The sequence below is a fragment of the Epinephelus fuscoguttatus genome, linkage group LG17 (assembly GCF_011397635.1).
Source record: "Epinephelus fuscoguttatus linkage group LG17, E.fuscoguttatus.final_Chr_v1".
Taxonomy (NCBI): Eukaryota; Metazoa; Chordata; class Actinopteri; order Perciformes; family Serranidae; genus Epinephelus; species Epinephelus fuscoguttatus.
Window position 1 is genome coordinate 40,606,380 of NC_064768.1, and position 19,732 is coordinate 40,626,111.

General features: G+C 44.1%; 1 protein-coding gene across 3 annotated transcripts; it reads left to right on the top strand.

Annotated features, from left to right (window-relative positions):
• Window positions 1-5,584: 5,584 nt before the first annotated feature.
• On the top strand, window positions 5,585-19,692 carry si:dkey-166k12.1 (solute carrier family 22 member 6-B). Of its 3 annotated transcripts, none has more exons than XM_049602043.1 (10): window positions 5,585-6,446; window positions 8,096-8,199; window positions 8,834-8,988; window positions 11,267-11,435; window positions 11,579-11,693; window positions 13,919-14,025; window positions 14,130-14,341; window positions 14,789-14,897; window positions 15,003-15,215; window positions 15,404-19,692. In XM_049602043.1, the coding sequence occupies exons 1-10, from the start codon at window positions 6,111-6,113 to the stop codon at window positions 15,492-15,494; spliced, it is 1,611 nt and encodes a 536-aa protein (XP_049458000.1). In that variant the 5' UTR covers window positions 5,585-6,110; the 3' UTR covers window positions 15,495-19,692. The 3 variants fall into 3 exon arrangements, with proteins under 3 accessions (XP_049458000.1, XP_049457999.1, XP_049457998.1); XM_049602042.1 differs by lacking the exon at window positions 15,404-19,692 and having other exon boundaries at window positions 5,585-5,971; window positions 6,110-6,446; window positions 15,003-15,387; XM_049602041.1 differs by lacking the exon at window positions 15,404-19,692 and having other exon boundaries at window positions 5,585-5,663; window positions 5,815-6,446; window positions 15,003-15,387.
• Window positions 19,693-19,732: the final 40 nt, after the last annotated feature.

A 19,732-nucleotide genomic window follows, 5' to 3' on the forward strand; every position in this document is an offset into this window, starting at 1 on the left:
CACTGCCTGCACTGTCTGTATTCACGCCCCTGTACTGTAAATCATAAACAGACATGGATTAGACCAAAGGATTTCAAGAGAGTCAAGGTATCTCACGTGTTTCGATGACTCAGAGAATAGTTACTGAGCTACAGCTGGAATCTAAATATCTGTCTCTACAACAGATTTGAATCAAAGCAGTAAGAGCGCCATGTCTCTGAGGGAGGGCTTGTCCTCCAGTCCCAACCTGCTGTCCTGCAGTAAAGCTGCTGCTGGCTCGGTGCCAGTGAACAGGTCAGGGTTCAGTCATGCATGTGTCATAAACTGTGATATCTGAACGCTGTCTGTGGGCGGGGCTTCATCTACATCAGCTGCTCACGTCACGGATGCGGATCTGGGTTTTGTGAAAATGATGTCCTTAGAGCAGCAACACAAGGAGAACATGATCAGCTGACCTTATGATGCATGACACCGCCATTACAAGCATCCCCGTGTGAGCAGAGCCGGACTGGACTCACCCTGAGCAGCTGACGGGTCCGAAGCTTCCTGTGTGAGAGCCAGAGGAGGAGGAGAGGAGCCTTCAGGAGGACACGGGCTGATGCTGGTGACTGTCCTTCGGAGGAGAGACGGTGTGTGTCAGACAGTGTCTGTGTGTGTGTGTGTGCAGGCCGGGCGGGTCTCTGTCATGTGTCTCTGGTCCTGAATCTGTGCACAGCTCGGACTGATCCGGATCATCAAGGTCACCTTAGGGGGGTCTCCTCTGTCGCTCTTGACCCGGTCCACTCCTCCTTCCCTTCAGCCATCTCCCTCTGTCTCTCTCTCTCCCTCTGTCTCGCTCTCTCTCTCTCTCTCTCTCTCTCTCTGTGTGTCTCTCTCTCCGGAGCCTCCCTCAACACTGTCGAGACACACAGCACCACAGCAACAACACTTCCGGCCACCGCCTTCAAAATAAAATCATCAGCAGAGAAGTAAAAGGTGAAATTATGACGCGACTGGGACAGCACATTTCTTAGAATAACAATACAAATAAAAAATTGATTCAAATATAAATATATATATATATATATATATATATATATATATATGTAAATGGGTTAAACATAATGTTAGAGATAAAAAAAATTTCAAAAGTTCGAAATTATTTGAATATATTTAATTTGGTTAAACAAAATGCTTGAGGTAAAAATATGAATTTAATTGAGATAAAAAAAATCTTTGAAATCTGAAATAATTTTATATTTCAATAATTGAACACATTTAATTGAGGTAAAAAAAAAATAATCCTTGAAGTCTGAAATTATTTGAATATATTTTATTGGGTTAAACAAAATGTTTGAGGTAAGAAAAAAAAAACTAATAATAATTGAACACATTTAATTGAGATAAAAAAAAATCCTAAAAGTCCAAAATTCATTCATTCATTCATCTTCTAACCGCTTCATCCTCTTGAGGGTCGCGGGGGGGCTGGAGCCTATCCCAGCTGACACTGGGTGAGAGGCAGGGTTCACCCTGGACAGGTCACCAGACTATCACAGGGCTGACACATAGAGACAGACAACCATTCACACTCACATTCACACCTACGGACAATTTAGAGTCACCAATTAACCTGCATGTCTTTGGACTGTGGGAGGAAGCTGGAGCACCTGGAGGAAACCCACGCTGACACAGGGAGAACATGCAAACTCCACACAGAAGGGCTCCCACGCCCGGGATCGAACCGGCAACCCTCTTGCTGTGAGGCGAGAGTGCTAACCACCACACCACCGTGCCGCCCAAGTCCAAAATTATTTTAATATATTTAATTGGGTTAAATAAAACGTTTGATGTAAAAGAAAAATAGAATTGAACACATTTAAATGAGGTAAAGACAAATCAATGAAGTCCAAATTTATTTGATTATTTTTAATTGGGTTACACAAAATATTTGATGTAAAAAAAAAAATAAAATAAAAATCATCGAAGAGCATATAGCTCGAAACATATGTCACAGTGCATTAAATACTTCTTTTCTGCAAAGAGTCCTGCAGTGTTGTGAGTCATTCATCATTTTTTCATGTAAAAAAAGAAAAACAATAATTGAGGTAAAAAAAATAATTTATTTTAATATATTCAGTTGGGTTTAACAAAGACTTTGTAGTACAAAAAAAAACAGAACACATTTAATTGAGGTAAGAAAGTCACTGAAGTCCGAAATTATTCAAATATATAAATAATAGGTAATTTTGACCAGACTGTGCTTTTAATTTTAAAGCACCATGTTGTTTCAGACCACTTCCTGCTGAACATCATCTAACTTGACAGTTTTTCCTCCCTGCTGCCATCTAGACACCCAAACCAGGACCGAGCATCAGTGACGTCACGAGCACCCACAACAGGAAGGGGACAGGCTACAGACATGTTCAGAAGGAAACCTAGGCCTATCTCAAGTCATCCCATAATAATTACACGTCTTTGGGTTATTAAATCTGTCACACGTTTTATTGTTTTTTATTTTTCATACTTTATTATATGTGTATGTATTCTATATGTATTCTATGGCAGGTCAGCTGCAGCATTATTATTATTATGCATAAAGCCATCGCTCCATCTCTGTAACCTGCTGTATGAAGATGATATTAATGTTTTGGAGCTCTGGCCAAACTGAGGTGAAACTAATTCCCATGATTCTGCAGTGATGAACGCCTCCCACTTAACCAGCTGAAGAGAGGAGCCATTGTTCTGCAGACAATAACCAGAACACCACGGCTGAGTCAGCCATTCCTCTCTCCCTCTACTCTGGACCTCACTGTGGTGGGACGGGCTGCAGTTGGTTTAACAAAGTGCAATATACGTCACAGGAAACACGAGCGCAACTTTAATATAAAATAAAAATCTCTGTACTCTGTACTGTGGCTCTGTGTTGTGACTGGGGTCATTTCTTTGGTACGGATAGATGAGCTGTACATAGCTGCTTGTTTTTATAACTGTGTCTTGTAAGGTTCCTATAAATAAAATGCATTATCATTTTTATTATCTAAAGATTAATTTTGTTTTGATTTGTAACATACTTTTAATCTTTGGACTTGGGGCAGAGGTTGGCAGCCTTTCATATTAAAAGAGCCAAATAAATTGGTCAATTATTGGCCACAAAAAGAGAAATAAATCTTTCTGGAGCTGCACAACATATTTGAATAAAGGTAACAGCCTGTTAAGCCTAAATGAGCCCATCAACATTACTAACAGGTCTAAATGAGCATTCATTAGTATGATTCACTACGAGCTGGCTCCTCTGCAGTGGGCTGTTTATAATTATAATTATTTCGTACTTTATCTTTGCAGCGTTGGTGGTGAGAGCAAACGAATGTGTCCACACACTATTAAATCCTCTGCTGGCCTCGGCTCACGACTGGCAGCTGAAAGTCGACGCTGAAAGTTTCCAGAGCATATTTCAAGGACATCACTCAGGAACTCACGGTCCCCTGGGAGGACCGGATGGAGGAGGCCCATGAGCGACACAAGGCCAAATATCCTGCGCTGTTAGAGGCCTGTAGAGAGCGTGGTTGGAGGGCCCACTGTGAGCTGTGAGCCAGTCCAGGTGGGCTGCAGGGGTTCCCCAGGACAGTCTGTGCACCAGGCGCTGAGGCTCCTCTGCATCAGAGGGTTGCAGGAGAGGAAAGATACCAGAAACATCAGTGAGGCTGCAGACAAAGCTTCACGGTGGCTGTGGATCAAGAGGGCAGATCAGCGGTGTAGTGTGCAGCTTGGACACAGCTTGGGTCACCCAGGTGAAGGTGTCTGATGATCTAAGACCCGAAACACCCTTTGACCCTGGATTCATCACTGATGATGTGTCCAAGCTGCACCATCCAGGTGTTTCAATTAACTCTATCTCCCTCCAAGACGTCTACGTTTTTGGATCTGGTATCCACAGCCAGCCTTGTTAGAGAGACTCAAGGATGCTCCACTTCTGAAGTTCAGTAAAATTTAGGACAAGGACAAGGCAGCAAGTCATCGACGTTTGACACACGTTTTAGTTGATGAAACGTTAAAACTTTTTTTAATCTGACGTATGGGCTGCACGTTTTTACAGCTGTAGAATGTAATAATCACTTTAGTCCCACAACAACCACAAATTAAAATCTGGAAGTTAAAAAAATAACTGTTATTCATTTCCAGATAATTTTCTGTCAAAGCCACCGGGAGCCACAGGAGAGGAGCTAAAGAGCTGCAGAAGTTTCAAATGAAAAGGCTCAAGTCTGAGTGCAGTCACGAGTCACTGGTATTAAAGTCAAAGTCGAGTTGCAAGTCTCTAAAATTTTATCAAGTTGAGTTCACAATCATCATATTTGTGACTTGAGCCTGAGCAGAGTTCAGGTTATCCTGACCACAGGCAGCTTCATCCTGCAGTATGGCAGAGAAAAGCTTCTGGGTGCACCTGAAGGCAGCAGAGGCGGTGACATTAACCCTTTGAATCCTGGATCAACATCACTTTTCTTGTGCTGCGTTCACTTGCCTTTCACAAGTCTATTTGAATCTTTGAATGCTGAGCAAACGAGTTTGATTATTTTTGAAACATGGGGGAAAAGCACTGAGCAACTTTAGTAGATTTAGAAAATTATTTTAAATTATCTATGGGAAAAATGTCCAGAAAACTATATTTATAATAATCTTATTTACATGTTTAGAATTATATTACAGAATTGTTATTATATTTAAACATTATTTTAAAGTCATTTTCTTGTTTGTTTGTTTGTTTGTTTGTTTTTATCTTTTTTTTTTAACTTTTCCCCCATATTTTCGTGTAAGTTTCTTGTACTTTCACTTTTGTCCTTTCCTAACGTCTTGCTAATTTCAGGTTCACTAGCAAGGACCACAACAACATGTCGTCTCAATGTTTAGTTGTAATTCAGGAGGTGTTGGTTGTTGAGGACTGGTGAATGGATGTAAGTGAGGGTGAAGGTGGAGGAGGGACATCCTCTGGTGATTGGGCAGAGGGAGACTCAGGGTGGGGGTTCAGTCTCAGGCTGATTACAGGCCCTAAGACGGTACCTAGAATGAGACGTGGGAGAAGTTTGCACCGGACTGAATAAGACGAGATGAGGGAGGATGAAGGAAAGTTGGTACGGAGGATGATGGATGAAGAGAAGGCAAAGGGAGGATGGGTCAAGACATCGGAGACAAACAGAGCAGGATGGGTGGACCAGGTATAAGACGGCTGTGCAGGTAATTAGAGGTGAGACCGAGGCGTGGCCCTGCTCCTGATGAATTAACCTTGTGTAACTTCTTTTGAAGATGCTCATTGCTTTCTTCCCACAGCCACTTTGTTCAGGTTTCAAGGGTTAATGCAGCACCAGCACCTGACCTTCTGACCTCAGCGACTGTCTCTTCAGGCTGCAGCAGCACAAACAGGGAACTGTAACATCAGTGATGGCAGACACACTCGCTGTGAGTCAACCAGCAGGTGGCAGCAGAGAGCCTCTGACAACATGAACACACCGTGTTTGATCTGATGCACATTAACAGCAGATAAACAATAGAGTGCTCTGACTGTACGGGGGGGGGTGTGGCAGCGGGTGTAACTGATGGTTTCATGAAGAGGAGGCTCTGTGATGAACTCTTCCTCTGACAGGATCAGTGCTGGGCTGTGATCTTCCGCTGGAGCGTCTTTTTCTGGGATCCTGTGGCTCTGCCCTGCACACTGAGTGAGGATACACCGCTCCCAGCTGCCAGCAGTGTGTGTGTGTGTGTGTGTGTGTGTGTGTGTGTGTGTGTGTGTGTGTGTGTGTGTGTGGCTTCACCACGTTTTGCACGGAGCATCAACCCAACACCAGCTGACTGTTTTCACTCTGTCAGATTCTTAAACGACGGATTCAAGGAGGAAGCTGAAGCACTGAGTCAGTGATGCACGTCTGTACCTGATGGACCTGTGACCTGTGCTGAGGATCATACTACATACATGTTGTTGGAGCACAGCTGGACAGACTGAGGCGTCACGTGGAGCTGGATGCAGGTTGTTGTTTACCTCCTCATCTCTCCTCCAGCTCCCAGCAGCCCCTCTGATTTACTGCCTGCTGGTGCTCACCCTCAGCTCTCTGCCTCCTTCTCTCAAACACAGCAAATCTCCAAAGTGACCTGTTTATTCCCCCAGAATGAATTTCGACCAGATCCTGTCTGCCATCGGAGGCTTCGGGAAGTATCAGAAGATCCTGTACGTGTGGATCTGTTTGCCTCAGGTCCTCCTCGCCTTCCACATGATGGTGAGCATCTTCACCGGATCCACGCCGCCTCACCACTGCCAGGACAGCTCCATCTCAGTGACCGGGAATCAGTCCTCCTTCCCGGATACACTGAGCCTCAACTTCAGCCTGTCGGATCCCACCCGCTGCTTCTCTGAGGTCCTGCAGGACAACCGGACCGAGCGCGTCCCGTGTGGCCACGGATGGGTGTACAGCCAGGAGACCTTCCAGAGCACAACAGTCACAGAGGTACAGAGTAACGGTGCACGATATTTGTTTTTGTTTTTTGCCGATATCCGATACGCCGATATTTAACAATGGATATCAATATATTCACTTTTTCCCCACCTAATCTTAGAGATCATCGAGTCTGTTTTTTGTGTGGAATTAACATCATATTATACATACATACTCTTATTGTGACCGTCCACCAGCACATGGAGGCATGAAATACGTGGCGATGGGCCCCAGTGCATGATGGGCCCCAGTGCATGATGGGCCCTTGCTACTAATTATGAAGCACAAACACACACAGAGTTTTAGGCATAAATATATTGTACCAACAGTGTGTGTTGCAGCTTTCATGTTAGATCCAGTTGCAGATGTGCCCAGCTCGTCAGCTCGTCAGTGTTGGGAGATTTTGCACCTAAACTATCGACTGCTAATCGTATCGTCTTGTTACATGATTAAACAGAGACTTGATCCTGGACAAGATCAACACACATATTACCCAGCATCATCGTTACATATCTGTTTGTGACAAAAACTGCAGAAGAAAATAGGAAATCTTTAATTTAACCAAATTGTTTTTATAGCTGAATTAGATTTTTTGTAGTTTTTGTAGAATAAGCAGATCATTTTGTTATAGATTGACACTATTTTACAAAACAGAAAAACATGATGGAGATGTGTTTGCCTTTTTGAGGGCATATATAAAAAAACATTTTTAATTATATTTATGATTATTAAAAGTACTTGTTTAGTATAGATTTGAACTTGTAGAAGGGATTTTTTCTTACCATGAGCCCCTTCAGGTTTCCTACCTCTCCTGCACGATCTCTGCCATGTTTGTTTTTATATACTTGTTTTTATCACATCTTATGTGCTACTAAAATTCAAATTCAAACACGGGCATATTTCCAGGTGCCCACTGGGCAACCGCACTGCCTGCACTGTCTATATTTACATCCCTGGTATTGGACGATTCTGATATTTCGTTTTAAAGCCAATATCGGGCGATACCGATGACGTGCTGATATTATCGTGCATCCCTTACACAGAGGGATGCTGATGTGCACGTGATCTGTTTAATTAGAGATAAAAAATATGCAACTATAATTATTCCCATGCATGGAAACAGGTGGACTCAGCTGTTTCACTGTACAAATGAACATCGATTCATCCTTTTACCAGCAGGCTTAATTAAGCACCTGAGTCTAGGACCATTTCACAAAAAAAAAAAATCTTTAAAAAAAAATCTTTAAAAAATCAAAATTATATATAGTCTGATAAGTAAAAGAAGAAAACTGTGCCAACGTTTCAGTATGAAGGCCACCATCATTTTTACCATAAAAACCTTCACTCATGCTACATGATGTATTTTCTGTTATGTGTGGACGGAGCAAGGCTTCCTGTTTCCTCCTGTCTCCAGTCTTTATACCAAGCTAAGCTAACCAGCTGCTGGCTGTGGCCTTATTTACCAGGCAGATGTAAGAGTGATTTGCTCTTCTGACTTTTGCAAAAAAAAAAAAAAAAGCAAATAAGTGTTTCTCCCAAACTGTCACACAGCTGCATTCTGACACACAGATTCCTGCTCCAACACTCACACAGGCACCGGCCTATAAATTCAGATATAAGGTGTGTTTCTGTAACCACTTGTTTGGTTTTCCTTCTTCCAGTGGGACCTGGTGTGCGACAAAGCCGGACTGAACAGTCTGGGTTCGTCTGTCTACATGTTCGGCCTGTTGGTGGGATCGGTGCTGTTTGGAGCCATGGCTGACAGGTAGGCCTCGCTGCTCTCTGTAGGACTGGAGCCCTGTGGCCTCACGCTGGGTACAGGTGCAACACACAGCCAGCGTATGGGAGCTGTGTGTAAGAAGGGCACGTTATGTCAAATGAGTTATTACAACAAGCTGTGGTGAAGCTTGTTGTAAGCAAGCCTTAAGTGCGTACAGGAAGTCACTGAAACACTCACTTCCTGTCAAATCTCAGTCTGTTATCAGACCCACGTATCAGTTTGTTCACAGTCTGATCCACCTGGAGGTGATGTCTATTTTTTCTCTGAACAGAGCATTAAGATAAAGTAAGGCGAGTGCTGCTGCAGTGAAGACCGACACTGTTCTGACGTCTGTGCCTCAAACACCATCTGACAAATCTGACAGAATCTTTAAGTGCTGAAATATTCAGTGTTTCTCTCTATGAACTAGCACATAAACGTTCACGGGATGCTAAAACTCAAACTGCTGACATTCCTGAAAGCGTGACTTTGGCGAGGTGGTGGCAGTTTTCACACACTAACCCTTCCACCCCTCCCTGTGCAGCCTGGCCTCACCCTGTCACAGTCGCAGTGGTTCACCTGTGCACTCATTGATGCATGTGCACGTGCCAACTCATGTCCGCTCCTCTCTCTGTGCAAGGTACGGCCGACGTCTCATCCTGCTGCTGTCCATCGCTCTGCAGACTGTGTTTGGAGTCGCCGTGGCGTTTGCACCCAACTTCCCCATCTATGTGATTCTTCGCTTTATAGTTGGCACCACCATATCCGGAGTCATCATCAATGCCTTTGTACTTGGTACTAACCAAACACAGATACTCACTGTGAAGTAGCACAACTGGATTATTCACTTGTTTTAATGTGTTTCTGCTGTTTTTGCCCCACAACATGAACCCAGCCTCTTTTTCCACGACCTTAAAGCCCCAAACCACCTCCTGAGTTTAACCCTCCTCTCCTCTCCTCTCCTCTCCTTCGTCTTGTCTCATCTTGTGTCATCTCGTCTCCTGTCCTTTCCTTTCCTCCTTCTCGCCTCGTCTCGCCTTGTGTCGTCTCCTCTCCTCTCCCCTCCTCTCCTTCGTCTTGTCTCATCTTGTCTTATCTCGTCTTCTTTCCTCCGTCTCGTCTCATCTCGTGTCCTCTCCTCTCCTCTCCTTCATCTTGTCTCAACTTGTCTTGTCTTGTCTTGTCTCGTCTCCTTCATCTTGTCTTGTCTCCTCTTGTCTCATCTCGTCTCCTTCGTCTTGTCTCCTCTCATCTCCTCTCCTGTCCTCTCCTTCGTCTTGTCTCACCTTGTCTTGTCTCGTCTCTTCTTGTCTCGTCTTGTGTTATCTTGTCTCCTGTCCTTTCCTTTCCTCCGTCTCGCCTTGTCTCGTCTCGTCTTGACTTGCCTCGTCTTGTCTCTTTTCCTCTTCTTTCCTCCTTCCCGTCTCGGCTCCTCTCCTCTTCTTCGTCTTGTCTCATCTTGTCTTGTCTCGTCTCTTCTCGTCTCGTCTTGTGTCATCTCGTCTCCTGCCCTTTCCTTTCCTTCGTCTCGCCTTGTCTTGTCTCGTCTTGTCTTGCCTCGTCTTGTCTCTTTTCCTCTTCTTTCCTCCTTCTCGCCTCGTCTCGTCTCGTCTCGTCTCCTCTCCTTTCCTTTCCTTTCCTTTCTTCCGTCTCGTCTCGTCTCGTCTTGCCTTGTCTTGTCTCTTTTCCTCTCCTTTCCTCTGTTTCATCTTGTGTCATCTCGTCTCGGCTTGTGTTGTCTCCTTTGTCTTTTCTCATCTCGTCTCCTTCGTCTCATCTTGTCTTGCCTCGTCTCCTCTCGTCTCCTCTCCTCTTCTTCGTCTTGTCTCATCTTGTCTTGTCTCGTCTCTTCTCGTCTCGTCTTGTGTCATCTCGTCTCCTGTCCTTTCCTTTCCTCCGTCTCGCCTTGTCTCGTCTCGTCTCGTCTCTTCTCCTCTCCTCTCCTTCGTCTTGTCTCATCTTGTTTTGTCTCGTCTCTTCTTGTCTTGTCTTGTGTCATCTCGTCTCCTGTCCTTTCCTTTCCTCTGTCTCGCCTTGTCTCGTCTCGTCTTGTGTCATCTCGTCTTCTTTCCTCCGTCTCGTCTCGTCTCGTGTCCTCTCCTCTCCTTCATCTTGTCTCAACTTGTCTTGTCTCGTCTCATCTTGTCTCATCTTCTTCGTCTTGTCTTGTCTCATCTCGTCTCGTCTCATCTCATCTCGTCTCTTCTGTCTCGTCTCGCCTCGTCTCGTCTTGCCTTGTCTTGTCTCTTTTCCTTTCCTTTCCTCCATTTCGTCTCGTCTCATCTCGTCTCCTTCGTCTCATCTCGTCTCCTCTCCTCTCCTTTCCTCTGTCTTGTCTCGCCTCGTCTCATCTCGTCTTGTCTTGTCTCCTTTGTCTCATCTCATCTCGTCTCCTTTGTCTCGTCTCATCTCGTCTCGTCTCCTCTCCTCTCCTTCATCTTGTCTCAACTTGTCTTGTCTCGTCTCATCTTGTCTCATCTCCTTCGTCTTGTCTCGTCTCGTCTCGTCTCGTCTCATCTCATCTCTTCTCCTCTGTCTCGTCTCGCCTCGTCTCGTCTTGCCTTGTCTTGTCTCTTTTCCTTTCCTTTCCTCCATTTCGTCTCGTCTCATCTTGTCTCCTTCGTCTCATCTCGTCTCGTCTCGTCTCGTCTCCTCTCCTCTCCTTTCCTTTCCTCCGTCTTGTCTCGCCTCGTCTCATCTCGTCTCGGCTTGTCTTGTCTCCTTTGTCTCATCTCATCTCGTCTCCTTTGTCTCGTCTCATTTCGTCTCCTCTCCTCTCGTCTCGTCTCCTCTTCTCTCCTTCGTCTTGTCTCATCTTGTCTTGTCTCGTCTCTTCTCGTCTTGTGTCATCTCGTCTCCTGTCCTTTCCTTTCCTCCGTCTCGCCTTGTCTCGTCTTGTCACTTTTCCTCTTCTTTCCTCTGTCTCGTCTTGTCTCGTCTTGTCTCCTCTCCTCTTCTTCGTCTTGTCTCATCTTGTTTTGTCTCGTCTCTTCTCGTCTCATCTTGTGTCATCTCGTCTCCTGTCCTTTCCTTTCCTTCGTCTCGTCTCGTCTCGTCTCCTCTCCTCTATAAGGCACTGAATGGACGTGCACCAAGAGACGCATGCTAGCAGGTATCATCACCGACTATGCGTTTGGTCTGGGCTACATGCTGCTAGCAGGCATAGCGTACTTGATACGAGACTGGAGGAAGTTGCAGCTGGCGATATCAGCCCCGGGCTTCCTGCTCATCTTCTACATATGGTGGGAAATCCAACAGATCCACTGTGTACTCGTACATTTCTTTGACCAGAGTATATGGGTGTCCTCTTTGTTCCTCCCCTGCCCTTATTTCTGACACTTGGTCTCGCCTCCTCTTCCTGTCTGCCCTCTCTGTCTCGTGTCAGGGTGCTCCCTCAGTCTGCCAGATGGTTGTTGGCCAACGACAGGAGGGAGGAAGCCATCGCACTCCTCCGCAAGGCGGCACTGGTTAACGGCCGGGTCTTACCTCCTGCTGTACAAGTTTGTCTCTCTGCATTTTACTCCACAGTTCTCATGCTGTCAAAGCTGCTGTAATAGAACAACCACAAGTTGTGTAAAACAGAAATAAAACCAGCATGCAATGATTTGCCAATCTTTCTCAACATATATTCAGTTGAATACAGAGGCAAGATATTTAAAGTTCTGATACACTTTATTGTTTTTTTTTATAGATACACACTCATTCTGAATTTGATGCCTTCAGTGTGTTCCAAAAAAGTCGGGACAGGAGCAATGACAGACTGGGAAAGTTGTGGGTTGCTCAAAATATATCTCTGTGGTGGTTCACCCGGAAGGGCGGTCACTTTGTAAAAAACTGTGTGGGCAAACAGTCCAACCAAGTTTCTCAAAGCAAGACTGCATCATCACTGCATGTGAGGAACAAGGCAACAATGTGAGCTCATCTGAGACGGACTGACACAAAGTGGTCTGACGAGTCCATCATGGGCGTCGTGTCCTCTGGGACCATCCAGACTGTTACCAGCTCAACGTTCAAAGCATCTGTGATGGGATGGAGGTGTGTTAGAGCCCATGGCATCATGGGTAACTTCACATCTGTGTCCCGTCTTATTCCAGCGAGACAGTGAGACTCGCTGTGATGTGTTCTAACAGCGTGGCTTCGTTGTGACAGAGTGCAGGTACCAAACCGACCTGCTTCAGTCCACACCTGTCTCCCTCTGAACATGCGTGGAACATTAACAATTAGTGTCCTCAGCTCCTGAACACTGACTGAGTGTTGCTAAAAGGAAAAGCTGATGTGACCACAGACTGTGACAGTCATGTGACACAGTGATGTCACACAGTGGTACACATGCTCCTGCCCCGTGCATCACATTCAGAATGAGTATATATTTACAAAATACAATAAAGTTGATCAGTTTATTATTACTTATCTGACTATATAATGACAAAAACTCTGTGTGTGTGTGTGTGTGTGTTCCATGTTTTTCTCCTCACTGACTTGGTCAATCCATGTGAAATTTGGCACAGTGGTAGAGGGTCATGGGAGGATGCCAATGAAGCAATATTACATCAATTGGCCAAAAGGGGGCGCTATAGCAACCGATTAAAATTACAAACCTTGAATGGGCATATCTCATGCCCCGTATGTCGTAGAGACATGAAACTTTGCACAGAGATGCCTCTCCTCATGAGGAACACATTTGCCTCAAGAACCCATAACTTCCGCTTATATAGATTTTCCACCATTTTGAATGTTTTGAAAAACACTTCAAATGGATCTCTTCCTAGGAAGTTTGAGCGATCTGCATGAAACTGGGTGAACATAATCTAGGGAGCAATATCTAAAGTTCCCTCTTGGCAAAAGTTGGAAAACTTCCTAAAACTGAGCTTCTATAAGGCAATGAATATTGCGGAGGGCGTGGCTCATCACATAAAGGTGTAGAACATCTCAAGGTTTCACCCATCACCACGCATAACTTTGTAGGCATATGACCACACATAATCTGAGGGGACCCCTCCATTATTGAGCCCATCAAACAAAATGGGGGCGCTAGAGAGCTCATTTCTTATCTAGGCCTAACCGCCATATGGATTTTTACTAAACTTGGTAGATATGTAGAACAGGACGCCTCAAGGTGACTGGAGAAATTTAACTCTAATTGGCAACTGGGTGGCGCTATAACAACAGAAAAATGCTTCAAAATGGCTAAAATGCGACCGATCGCTGTGGCTCCCCCTGTGGACCAATGTTGGTGTTGTTTCTAATGTTGGGTATGACTAAGTCATGGTATGGTATGCTGTACATAATCACGGAAACTGTCAGTGTGTCATTCTGTCAGTCAGTCATTCTGTCTGTCCCACGTTTTTCTACTCACTGACGTGGTCAATCTATGTGAAACTGCACATAGACATTGAGGACTGGCATAGGTAGAAGGTGACACAGCTACCAATGGCTATGGACTAGTTTTTGTTAAAAGATACTGTTACTCTATGTTTTTCATTATTTTCGACAAAACCTTAGAAAAGCAACACAGCATTAGTCCATCTCTCAGTACTTTACAATGTCTTCAAGCCGTCGGTGGCACTCAGCTCCAGGTCTGTTTATTCTTGCTGCAGATGTAAACCTTTCCAAGAGTTAGATGAGAATCACTCTGTCTGTTCGTCTTTTCACTGGATCTGTTAAAAATAATGTAGAATATCAGCGTTCATATCTTTCAAATGTTTTGCTTGACGTGTGTGTCCAGATTGAAAAGTGTCAGATTCTAAGTGAAGGGAAGCGAAGTCACTCAGCTGTGGATCTTGTACGAACACCTCAGATGAGGAAGAGGGCTCTCATCTTATTCTACATCTGGTAAGATGAGTGTGTGTGTGTTTGTGTGTGTGTGTGTGTGTGTGCATGCACAGATGATTTATAGATATAGAAAATCAATAACTGTGTCCTCCTGTGCCCCTCAGGTTTGTGAACGTGCTGGTGTATTACGGCCTCTCTCTGGGCGTGTCCAGGTTGGGGACAAACCTCTACCTGACCCAGTTTGTGTTCGGGCTGGTTGAGATCCCGGCTCGTACCCTCGTCCTGCTCGTCCTGCCCTTCAGTCGCCGACTCTCCCAAAGTGGATTCCTGGCTGTTGGAGGTCTCGCCTGTCTGCTCATGCTGGCTGTGCCTGCAGGTGGGACGCACACTGTGTGTTTGCTGTTCTCTGACAAGAATGTGAACTTTCTCCAAATCTTAGAAACATCAGCTTTCATCTCATCCTCAGTGTTGGAGAGGAGTCAGGGTCTTGTAATTTAACTAGTGGTTTAACTACATTTCTCAGTGGCGTGCTGGTAGTTCAACTACATTTATATTTAGTATTCAATTAGTGATTAGTTGATTAGTCAATCAAGGGGACCTATATTTGAGACAGGCCTTTAATTCCTTTAACACAAAACTGTACACATCTTTTTATTTGAACCAGTTTGCACAGACATTTCTTGTTATGTTATGTTAAGACACTTGTTTCAGGGCACCTGAGGATAACGGCACCCGGCACACAGACACAACACCACTTTATCCTGCTAAAAAATACTCACAACTCAAATAATCTAATAACCAGTTCCCCTCCTGCCGTCTGTAGATCATCCCAGCGTCCTGACTGCTCTTGCCATGGCGGGGAAGTTTGGTATAACAGCTTCCTTTGCTGTAATCTATGTGTACACTGCTGAGATATTCCCCACGGTGCTTCGGTAAGGCCTCGGTCTGCACAGATTTAAATACTTTTCTCACACACACATCATCCCAAAGTGTATTTTTAATCTGTTGGTTGACTTTTCTCTTCCTGTGTACCTCAGGCAAACAGGGATAGGTGTGTCCTGTATGTTCGCGAGGATGGGCGGTGTGTTAGCTCCCGTTATAAACATGCTCCATAACCACAGCCCCACCACACCTCTGGTCATCTTCGGTATGTCCCCGCTGCTGGGTGCTGTCCTGGCCCTGGCCCTGCCCGAAACTGCCAACAGACCTCTGCCTGACACAGTGGAGGAAGCAGAGAGCTGGGACATGAGGTGCTACGACACGACCTCTGGTGTTACACTGGAGCTTTTATATCACCATGCATTTGATGTGTCTTTGCTACTCAGCCTCTGTGACCCTGAACAGGACACAGAATCTCACCGCCCTGTCAGTTCCCACATGTGAAGACCCAAACGTCTGCTAACAGTTCAGTGTGTACTTTGTATTTTGTCTCCTGCAGGAGCAAGGAGAACCCTGAGATGTCTGAGGATATGAGCCAATCAGCCAGAAGCGCGGAGCGGCAGGAGATGCGTCTAACAAGCCAGGCCTGACTGCGTTTTAAAGACTACACACATTCCATGAGTCACGTTAAACAGCCTCAACTGTTTCCTGCAGATACAGAACTTAAAGGTAACGTTGGTATTTTTTAACCTGGATCCTATTTTCACGTGTGTGTGTGTGTGTCTAAGTGACCAGTGGAGACAACGGGTTTTGAAACTGGTCCAGTATTGAGTGAGACTGATGCAGGAGGTGGCTGCGAAACAGGCTGTAATGTAACCAGTTGGGGCATTTGTGCACCATCAATTTACGTCCACTAAACGTGCTTGTTTTTGTCACTGACAGGCTCAGACTGTTGTCATAAGTGTCTGACAACAGAAAAACACCTTGTTAAAGAGTAAGATCGTTTTTGTTTAACCAGAAACAGCCCCAGAATCACCAACGACCATCCCACCAGGCTCCATTTAAATAATAAGTAATTTTAGCGTGTATAGAGGCAGCATGTTTTTACATCTCACCAGGTGAATTAAAGGTTTACTTCAACCAAACCAGAGCTGGTGATTGTTGGAACAGTGGAAAGACAAACCAAAACAGCTTTTGTGAGTCCTATTTTGTGATCTAGACTTTGAATGAAGTGTGTTTTATGATGATAAAATTTGTGTTTATTTAAATGGAGTCTGGTGTGTTTGGTGAAGGCAATTAGACGACAATGGTTTCTCTAAAAACGGAAAAGTCTGTCCTTTGCCTTTTAGAAAACTTCTGCGTTTATATGACGACGTTATTGAAACGATCTCCGTTCACATGGAGCCGCAAAATCAGGTAACGTAAGGCTGCAGTGCCGGAGGCTGCAGTTTTAGGACCGTTTAGTTTTCTGAGCGGAGGCTGCAACCTGAAGTTTATTTTTATTTTTTTGCTATACCCAAATACTACTTTCTTATTAAATAGTTATAATCAGTGTTGGGCAGTAACACGTAATTTGATTGATGAAGCCCACGTAACTATACATTACCATTGCCTGTCCTCTCCGCTCCTCTCACCCACACTTGAGCATCTGTCCAGGGAGGGCTGCGGAGGTCAGGCCGGGCAGGCCGACACTGTGTATCCCAGAACAGGTGCTCAAATGTGGGTGAGAGGAGCGCAGAGGACTGCAGAGTTGCCACAGTAGATCTACACTTTGCTGAAGCGTTGATAAATTCAACAAGATGAGCAGCACAAACAGAGCTCGGCATTGTTGTTGCGATGGTTGACTTTCTCGCGCATGTCTAGTGACTGAAAATTTTCAGAGGAACTGCATATTGCAAGTTTACTTGACAATGGAGGCGGTGCCGTTTCCAAAAAATTGCACTCTGGAACCTGTTTTCAAAACATTGCGTTTTCAGGCACCCAAAACGCAGCTGTCGTGTAAACAATCGGCCAAAAACGCAACTTAAGTTTACTGTTTTCAGTTGAAATCGTTGTCGTATAAACGGGACCTTAGAGACTGTTTCTGGTAAAATAAAAAGCTCTATCTCTGTAGGGATCCTTTCCATTATGATCATGACACCAGCAATCTGAGCCTGCAAGTGGCAAAACTTTGAGTTGACATAAACTGACAGTGCGCAGTTGCCCCACGTAGACACATTGTAGCCTGTTTCGCTGCTCCTGGCTTCAGCAGTCTCGCTCACCACTGGACCAGTTTACACACAGTTGTCACCTTTAGTCTCTTAGACACACAAATATGAGAAAAATAGATTTCAGTTTGAAAAATACCAAAGTCATCCCTTCACATAACATCCTCTATGCAACACATGCCAAGACCTGATTTAGAGCGCTATGCAAACCAACCTAACTAGCTCGGGCATCTGCACACACACACAAAGCAGTCATTCATACGTGCTGCCAAGGCAAAGTCACAGCAGAGAACAGTCTTCCTTTACAATCTTGTGCATTCCTCAAATATTTACATCTTTGTTCCTATTTTGAGAAGTGGTTTGATGTATGTTACATGTGTGGTTCTGCAGTCGTTTCCTTAACGACTCTGCAGAACCACTGATTGCATGTTTGTGTATATTTATTAGAGGTGGGAACCAGAGGATTCATGATACTATTACTACACCAGTATTGTGATAAAATATACTGTGATTTATTTCCTTTTTTCAACTGTAAATTATGTCCTCAAAGGAAAACTTTGTCAACATCTGTTTTCAGTCTGTTCATGTCACTTCAGCAGCAGCAAAATGTTCCAAGTGAACTAAAAACGCAATTGATTATATTATTCTAGTTGGCCACCTAAAGTTTAACTTGTATTTATCATATTAATAATTAATAATTGGCACTGTGGTGATATGATATTACCTCACAAAGATATCACGATACTATGCTGTACTGATTTTTCCCCCACTGCTAATATTTATAAATCTACAGACATCAGCTCAGAGCTATAATTTCTAATCCTCTGCTGATTTGAAAGCATCAAATAGGTGGAGAGGAGAAGCAGATATTGTTAGGACTTCATATTTTTCAGGACCAAAGGGTTTCTTACTTTTTGTGGATAATATTTTTGTATAAAAGTACCACGTCTGTTGACTGTTTGCTGAATAGCTTTGTTGTGTCTTAATGCTGTATCGAACAAATAACTGCCTCATTTTCTACAGAAAAATCTAGTTTAGTGAGAATGCATGCACTAATTAACTTAGTTATGCTTAATGTAGAATTTGTTAGACTAATGAACAGTGGCGTACAAATGTTTGGGCACCAATGGTCAACATTTGATTCACTGTGTAAAGCTAAGCAAGTAACAGATGAACTGATTTTCAAAAAAAACATGAAGTTAAAGATGACACATTTCTTCAATATTTTAAGTAAATATTTTAATTCACTTTTTTGTTTCAATGTTTTATAGTTTGAAAATGACAAAAAATTAAATTGCCTGAAGCAGAAGTTTGGGCACCCTATATGGTCAGTGCTCAGTAGCGCCCCCTTTGGCACTTTTTGTATCCAGCTCAGAGTCTCTCAGTTCCTGTTTGGAGGATTTCTTCTTGGGCCGTCTTCATGCTCTGCTCTTTGAGCTCTATCCACAGATGTTTAGTGATGTTTAGGTCGGGGGACTGTGAGGGGCGTGGCCAAACCTTCAGCTGGCTCCTCTTGAGGTCGTCCATTGTGGATTTGGAGGTGTGTTACGGATCATTGTCCTGTTGTAGAAGCCATCTTTACAGATGCTGTGATGTCTGGACTTTAACTGAATCCATTCTTCCCTCTACCTGTGAAATGTTCCCCGTGCCACTGGCTACAACACAAGCCCAAAGCATCATCCATCCACCCCCGTGTTTAACAGTGTGTTCTCCAAACATACCTCAAAGTTCTGTTTTACCTTCATCAGTCCACAGGACTTGTTTCCAAAAAGCGTCAGGCTTGTTTCAATGTTCCTTTGCAAACTTGAGGCTGAATTTAGCGGCGAGGACACAGGAAAGGTTTTGATTTGCCTTTCTAACAATCCTACGAGCAGCTCTCTCACAAAGTTTTCAGCTTGACCTCCACAGTTCCTGTTGACGTCCATTTCGTAATGACATGACCAACTGAGGAAACAGCTCCCTGAAAACACTTTGCTGTCTTCTTAGAGTCTTCATCAGGTCTTTTATTTTCAGAGTGCTAGGCAGCTGTTTAGAGGAGCCCATGGCTGCTGATTGTTGGGACAAGGTTTCAGGAAGTCAGTTGAAATTAGCATCACCTGGCCTTTCCTAATGATGACTGAACAAACCAGATCCCTGGTCTGAGGTCATAGTTAAAGTTGTCTGAGAGCTCAAATGTTTTGGGTCGCCCAGACTTTTGCACGGTGCTCCTTTCTTTTTCTTTCACTCCAAACTTGTACAGAACAAAAATAAGACACTAATCTTGCTGAAAATGTTAAAGAGCATGTTTTGTCTTTGACTTCATGTCAGTTCATCTTCTAACTAACTTTTCACAGTAAAGTATATTTCGACCGCAGGGGACCAAACGTTTGTACGCCACTGTTATTGATTTGTAGTTTTGTATGGAAACTTTGGGATGTGACTGTGATTAGCATGTGAAATATTTAGCTTCAGCATTGTTTGTTCTCTCTTTATTACATTGAATTATTCTTAGGTATTTTATGACTTGCTATGATGACTTGGATCTGTTTAGTATCTTTAAGGGCTGTTACTGTGTGTATGAATTTGATAGACAAAAAACCTCAAGGCATGCACCAGAAGCGCAGACTGTGCAATTTGCAACGTCACTCAGGTAAAATCTGTTTCTTCTTGCAAACATATCAGAGGCCAGTATGTTGTGAATG